This window comes from Sinocyclocheilus rhinocerous, unplaced genomic scaffold (genome assembly GCF_001515625.1).
Source record: "Sinocyclocheilus rhinocerous isolate Xijiao unplaced genomic scaffold, SAMN03320098_v1.1 scaffold887, whole genome shotgun sequence".
NCBI classification, from domain to species: Eukaryota; Metazoa; Chordata; class Actinopteri; order Cypriniformes; family Cyprinidae; genus Sinocyclocheilus; species Sinocyclocheilus rhinocerous.
The window spans coordinates 893873-901506 of NW_015634028.1; the positions used below are offsets into that span (position 1 = coordinate 893873).

At 33.5% G+C, this 7634-nt stretch overlaps 1 protein-coding gene across 1 annotated transcript in view; it reads left to right on the forward strand.

Moving 5' to 3' along the window:
• The window catches only part of LOC107745269 (myosin light chain kinase, smooth muscle-like), an 82792-nt gene extending 75425 nt beyond the window's left edge, over window positions 1–7367 (forward strand). The window contains exons 26-31 of the mRNA XM_016559118.1: window positions 401–524; window positions 3434–3586; window positions 3849–3972; window positions 4449–4539; window positions 5763–5885; window positions 6502–7367. Coding sequence (XP_016414604.1) covers window positions 401–524; window positions 3434–3586; window positions 3849–3972; window positions 4449–4539; window positions 5763–5885; window positions 6502–6737 — 851 coding nt within the window. The 3' untranslated portion in view covers window positions 6738–7367. The remainder of the gene's footprint in view (window positions 1–400; window positions 525–3433; window positions 3587–3848; window positions 3973–4448; window positions 4540–5762; window positions 5886–6501) is intronic.
• Window positions 7368–7634: the final 267 nt, after the last annotated feature.

The following is a 7634-nucleotide window of genomic DNA, read 5'->3' on the forward strand; positions in this document are numbered from 1 at the left end:
AAAAAAAACGTTATTTTACATCATAATAATATTTCACAATATGACATTTTGTCCTGTATTTTTGATCAAATAAATGCAGCCTTGATGAGCATAAGAAACTCCTGTAAAAAACATTAAAAATCGTTCTGATCCCAAACTTTTGACCGGTAGTGTATTTACAATGTTGAAGCTCTAACAAATTAAATTATTAATTGTTATCAGAGAAAAAAAGTGTAGGTTTAGACTTAGTAATTTAAGATTTACTGATGGTAAGCCACAGTCGGTATAGAATTTAGAACATTTCAAATGCTTTTCACTAATAATGTCAACTGAGAAGCAATTTCAAGTCACTTGTTCAGTCTTCAAACATCAAGTATGGTTTTAACATGGAGTTTGTTTTGTGTTTTTCCTATGGCTGTAGAGAATGCTGGCTCTCTGAAAGTCCTGTTTGGCACCCCAGAGTTTGTGGCTCCAGAGGTGATTAATTATGAGGCCATCAGTTACGCGACAGACATGTGGAGTATAGGAGTGATCTGCTACATCCTGTGAGTGCACAACAATTATGAAGAGAAATTACCTTTATGGGCAGTGGATCATACCCAGACCCTCATGGAATCTGCAGACTTTATCCCATTGTCAGTGCAATTCGATTTTGTGCCATTTTCTGTGCTGATCTTGGGGTCAAATCTGCAGAATTGTGTGGAATAAATATAAATATGCGCTGAGAGTACAGCACTCTTATTGGTAACTGGAAGTCTAATTAAAAAATTTATGGCAGCCCTGTAATTCGTCCAGCATGTTCCCTTCAGATGTATAAAGCCTCGTAATTAACTTGTTCCAGTTTTGTGAAAATCTGTATTCAGTGTGGGCCTGCCCTTGTGAGAAAGAAAAACACTTTATCATGTTTTTTAAAAAACTATGAATTACCAAAATAATATGCTTTAAAATAATATACTTAAGTGTGAATTCAAATTAAGTACTTTAAGGCCCGGTTTCACAAACGGGGCTTAGCTTAAGTCAGGACTAGACCTTAGTTAAATTAAGATATTTAAGCAACTTTTACAAAAATGCCTTAGAAGAAAACATTACAGGTGTGCGTAATGACACTGACATATTTTAAGATATGTCAGAGCAAGATATTTTCAGTTGAGACAGCTCAAACATGCATTTTAGTCTGGGACTAGCTTAAGTTTAAAGTTGCTTTAGTAAGTTAGTCAACACTAAAATAAGTGTACTTGTTTAAAGCACAACAACAGACTATTAACATAATGATTTAAAATGTGCTTATTAATACATCATTACAAAATGCATGTTTTAACACAGTCATAAAATGTACATTTAAATGACCTTTTATTTCATTATTAAATTATACAAGTATGTTTTTTTTTTCAAATACACTTTTAAGATTTGAAGTACACTACAAGTTCACGTTCACTACTGTTAAGGTCACTACTTTTCTAGTGATCATCCCACACCATTTCACAACATTGCTGGGAAGAATGTGTGAGATTTGTTTGCTTAACATTCTTTCCTGTTTGAAATAAAACAGTAAAAATGTGTTTACTTTCATTGGTTTAACCCAGTGTAGTCAGTTTGATTTAGTCCTATTAATAATATAATAATGCCTACTGTATAATATTCGAAAATTATCAACATGATCAAAACTTTGTTGAAAACCCTGTTGATAGTTTATACTTTTTTAGCAAGTAAAAGGTCTTATAGTATAATTGTACAAAGGTCCCTTCTCAGGTCATGGTACACTTGTCTTTTTGTTGTGAAATCTTTAATGATTTTTTTTATAAATTAAACATTAGAATAACTAATATTGTTAGTAATATTTCAAGATGAACATCTAGTATATTATTTCAACATACTGGACTGAAGCAACTTAACCCTTTAAAGGGCAAGACCATAAAGAGACATCAGAAAATCCATCTTATTGGGACTCAAATAATACAATTTCATGATTTTATTAAAAACTTGATTCTTATTTTTGATTGTAATGTTTGTATCCCCCAGGATACGTTGCCACTTTGGGGTTATAAATTCACTGAAAACAGAACACTTGTTTATCAATGCTTGTTACAACATTTTAAACAAATTTGGAATACAGACCTAAGATTGGTCTCTTTTTAAAGATGACACATAGCAGATTATTGCTGAAGTGAAAGTGTTTTAAAAAAGTATAAAAAGTATAAAAAGGTAATAGAAGTTTAAGTTTACAGTAAAGATAATGTAGTATACTATTTTTTATTTTATATAAAATACATATTTTATCAAATATGTTGCACTCTAAAGTTGCTATAAAATCAAAGCCATATGTCTAACCAAGTTATGTTCCAAATTTGAAGTTGATATCACAAAAATTGTGGTTGCTGTGAGATTTTGTTTGGCCACTATACCAAAAATAACCACTGGGTTACACCCAAACTCTGTTGAAATTTTTTTTATGCAATTTTCTGTCACAAATCAATCAATTTCTGTCACAATATCACTTCTATTACAGAACAGTCACCAAATATGCAATCTTGACTGTCAGACCTTTCCAATGATATGTGTTTTGTCAAGATTACAAAAAGATTAGATTTTCTAAAACACAAGCCACAAAATAGTCTATATATAGTATATGTTTTCATAATCTTGATTTATACCCCTAAAAGGGCGATGTATCCCCTGCGATACAAACATTTAGAGACCGATTACAAAAAAATTAAAGCATTTAATTCATAAAATTTCAATGTAAACCTAATAAGCTAATGCTGAACAACAGCTTTTATAACAGGTAAGTCCCCTCCAACATGTGTAAATATGTGAACTAGATCAACTTTTATCAGAGGGTGAGTAGATTTCCCACTACAGGCGGCCATGCAGTTTTAAATGCTACCCATGAGCTAAACAAAGATTGTATGAACAAAGTCAATATATCTAAATATTCACAACAAACACCCTTTCAACATGAAACCAAGAAATGAGACCTACACTTTCCCTGCCTCTCCCCACAGCCTCTCAAATGTTTGTATCCCACAGGATACGTCGCCAGTTACTTGATTTTGATTTTTTTTTTTTTTTTAGAAAAATCATGTTAAAATGTAACTATTAAATTTGATATACATCCGTTATCAAACTACTATATGAAGCATAAAATCCTGATTGTGTCTAATATAATACTTAACAAATGTCACGAGTCCTCCTTCACTTCTACACTCCCTCACTCACACTCTGCACTGACAACAAAACACATACTTAATTTAAAAAAGCATTATAATACATTATAAATACATTAACTCATGTTAGAACAGTGTAGAGACTGTAAAACCACACATAACACCCTAGTAACCATTTTGCTACAAACTTAAAAGCACTCCAAAGTCTGCAACTGCGCAGCAAAGCCCTGACAACCGTTTGACAGTTTTTATAGTTCTACTTCTATTTTTCTTTTATTGTTTCACTTTAGCGTCAGTGGTTTATCTCCCTTCATGGGAGACAATGATAACGAGACGCTGTCTAACGTGACCTCAGCCACGTGGGACTTTGAAGACGAGGCATTCGATGAGATCTCAGATGAGGCCAAAGACTTTATCGGTAACCTGCTGAAGAAAAACATGAAGTGAGTGCACATCTCTGCTTCATTTGAAATGATAACTGTTCCCTTGTCCTTGAGTCGTTCTGAACGTCTGGTTTTATTGATTTCCTCCGTCTTGCGTCATGCATCGGTTCTCCCTGAGGTTCTGCAGCAAGGTTCAGTTGTCTGTCTGAGTTTATACATTTTCTTTTTACAGTTTCATCAGTGTATTTTTCTCAGCGCTCTTTCTCTCAGCAGTGTGTGTAATTAACATGATGCACAGTTACACCGTTTTTTTTGTCTTCAGAGCCCGTCTGAGCTGCGATCAGTGTTGCCAGCACCCCTGGCTCAAACAGGACACCACCAACATGGAGGCCAAGAAGCTTTCCAAAGAGAGGATGAAGAAATACATTCTGAGAAGAAAGTGGCAGGTCGGGGTCTAGAATGACGATAATCGGACTTCTCCCTGAGGTTCTGCAGCAAGGTTCAGTTGTCTGTCTGAGTTTATACATTTTCTTTTTACAGTTTCATCAGTGTATTTTTCTCAGCGCTTTTTCTCTCAGCAGTGTGTGTAATTAACATGATGCACAGTTACACCGTTTTTTTTGTCTTCAGAGCCCGTCTAAGCTGCGATCAGTGTTGCCAGCACCCCTGGCTCAAACAGGACACCACCAACATGGAGGCCAAGAAGCTTTCCAAAGAGAGGATGAAGAAATACATTCTGAGAAGAAAGTGGCAGGTCGGGATCTAGAATGACGATAATCGGACATAAACTGTTTTCTTGATGTATTATTGATAGTCTGAGTAAAATTAGCTTCTCGCGGTGTGTTTCGAATCGTAAAGTTCTGTTACTGATGTGTTGGTGAATATAAAGTCATAACTGATAGTTTTGCACACTGCTCTCCAGAAAACAGGGCATGCGGTACGAGCTATCGGTCGACTGTCAAACATGGCATTGATGGCGGGCGTTCATGCCAAAAAGGGCTCCCCCACTGAAGGTGCACAACGTTTCTGTCCTCACCAACCCTTAAATAAAAGACAAACACTGCATCGGCTAGTGAATTGTTAACACAGTCATTGTTTGTGATAAAGAAGTGTGCTTACTGAAAATGTGTGCTTGTACTGTACATCAATCTTAAAATTATATTACATTTTCTGCACTGTCCTTGCAGATAATATAATATTAATACAATAAAAGGCTACTTAAGTGTAGAGTACACTTTCATGAGTATAGCAGAAAACAAAGATAGAAGAAAATAAAACTAGAGGTACTTCGTATTGCATGGAGGGAAAGTACTTCTTCCTACAAAAAATCCTTAAAAACTGCTAGATCTGCTTACTTTTTTGGGTAACACTTTAGAATAGGGAACACTTATTCACTAGTAACTAAGAGTTTTCCCTGAACAAACTCCTAATTTGCTGCTTATTAATAGTTAGTAAGGTAGGTGTTAAGTTTAGGTATGGAGTGGATTAAGGGATCTAATATATGGTGATGCAGAATAAGGCATTAATATGTGCTTTATAAGTACTAATAAACAGCTAATATGCTAGTAATATTTGTACACTTTAAATTATTATGTTTTGTGTCATGCTTTAAAGAAGTATACTTATTTTGATGTGTTGACTAACATACCAAAACACATGTGAAGTACTTATAAATTTCATTATAATTATAATTTTAACAGAACATAATTTTAACTGTAGTGTTATTCAATATTTAAAAATGCTATTTGAAATGTATTTCATTTCAAAATTGCATTACATCATTACAGTTTAATCTGTCATTTAAAATTCAAAAATATATTTGAAAACAATGCAAGTTTCAATAGAAATTACATTCAATTATTTAGATTTTAATTTATATTTTAGTTTACTTTAAATGCTTGTCAGCACATTCATCAATGCACTTTAACCATATTTCAAAGACAATAGAAGTAATTATGAGATTACATATAAAATGTACCCACGTCTTACTTAAATTAGTCAAAAAAGTACTTTAAATTTAACTAATTTTATATTAGCACTTAATATACATTTAAAATTAATTTAATTGAAAACAACATGCAATGAGCAATGAAGTGCCTGAAAAAATTACATCTAGTTCGCACTAACAGTAAGAGTATTCTTTTAAAGTACATGTTAAAATACAAATGAGTTGTGCATGTTAATGTAAAGTCTGTGTATTTATATTCAAAATCTTCCTGAATGTCTGTCGTAGCAGAGGATAAAGAGTTTGCTGCTGAAATGGAGGAGAAAACTCTAATGAAACCCACGTTCAGCTCTGTTATTAAAGACGTTGAGGTGGTGGAAGGCAGTGCTGCTCGATTCGACTGCAAAATCGAAGGTACAATTACATGATTATGCACTGCTGAAGCATTCAATTGATAAAATATGGTGCATGGATTAAATGTGAATATTGAATTAAAATATTGAAGATGACTTTCCAATATGCTTAACGTTTTGTGTCTGTACTTTGGGGTGGTAAAATGTTTTAATTTTTTTGAAGGAAGTCTCTTATGCAGTAAAATAAATAAAGTCATATTATGAAATATTATTACAATTTAAAATGACGGTTTTCTATTTGAATATATTTTAATGTAATTGATTCCTGTGATCAACGCTGAATTTTCAGCATCATTACGCCAGTCTTCATTGTCACATGATCCTTCAGAAATCATTCTGATATGCCGATTTGCTGCTCAAGAAACATTTCTGATTATCATCAATGTTGAAAACAGTTGTGCTGCTTCATATTTTTGTGGAAACCATAAAACAAAAGAACAGCATTAATTTGAAGTAGAAGTATTTTGTAACTATGCAAATGTCTTTACTGTCAGTTTTGGTCAGTTGAAAGTGTCCTTGCTAAATAAAATGTAGAATATTTTGGTATCCATGCATTTTGCGTCAAGTTATTTATATAGTTTATTTGATATGTATATTTTGTAATTATGCACTCTCAGGTTATCCTGACCCAGAGGTGGTGTGGTTTAAGGACGAGCAGCCGATAAAAGAGACGCGCCATTTTCAGATCGATTATGACGAAGATGGAAATTGCAGTCTTGTTATTTCTGAGGTCAGCGGTGATGATGACGCAAAGTACACCTGCAAGGCCATGAACAGCGTCGGGGAAGCCACCTGCATCGCCGAACTCATCGTGGAGGTGATGGGAGGAGAGGAGGAGGAGGAGGAAGAGTAGAAGACAACCTCTTTTGTCACGTTTCTCTTTTTCGCTTGGTGCCTTTTTCTCACTGTCTTTCGGACTTTCAGATGATGAGGATGATGATGATAATGATGATGAAGACCTCAGATCACCTTTGGCTGCATATCCTTTATTGCACTTCTAATTTGTTCTTTTTGTATTTATGCAACAGCCAAAGTCAGATATCAGATTTGTTTATCACATGACGTCAATATTACTCACATTCCATTGGTTGCTTGCTCTTAATTGTCATGTTTTACTCCAACCAAACATTTCTAAAGTCACATGTGTGTTTGTGTGATCATCGCTCGTGACCGTGTGAACTGAGCAGCACTTCCTGTCTGTTAGCACAGCTTTACTAAGGCACTGTAAACTCATGTAAGGTTGTGTGTTTTTGTTTGGAGACATTTTCCTCCTTTCACCATCTGTCATAGTAGCAGCACTCAACAGATATTTGGAGACATGCTAAATGTGTGTTTATTTTATTAGGAATGTCTGTAGATTATATTTCTTTAAATGTTTTTGGATATATACGATAAAGTTTGATAAAGTGCAGATTGCATTGTAATGAGAACACTACAAATGTAGTTATTCACTTTTAAAGAATAAATTTTGATCACAAACAATTTGTAAATTACTGCTTTTATAAAACTAATGAAAATATTAAAGGACACAATTTTAAATTAAAACTTTCATTATTTTACTAAACAAATTCTAAAATACATGAGGTGTAAAAATTAAATGGCATCTTTCTATTAGAAGAATAGACCCTGACATGTAAACTAAGTTGCTATTTATTTATTTATTGATTGATTCATTCATTTATTTTAGTAAAAAAATAAAATAAAATAAAATGAAAAAAATGTTGGAAAAGTTGGGCTATTACAAAACATC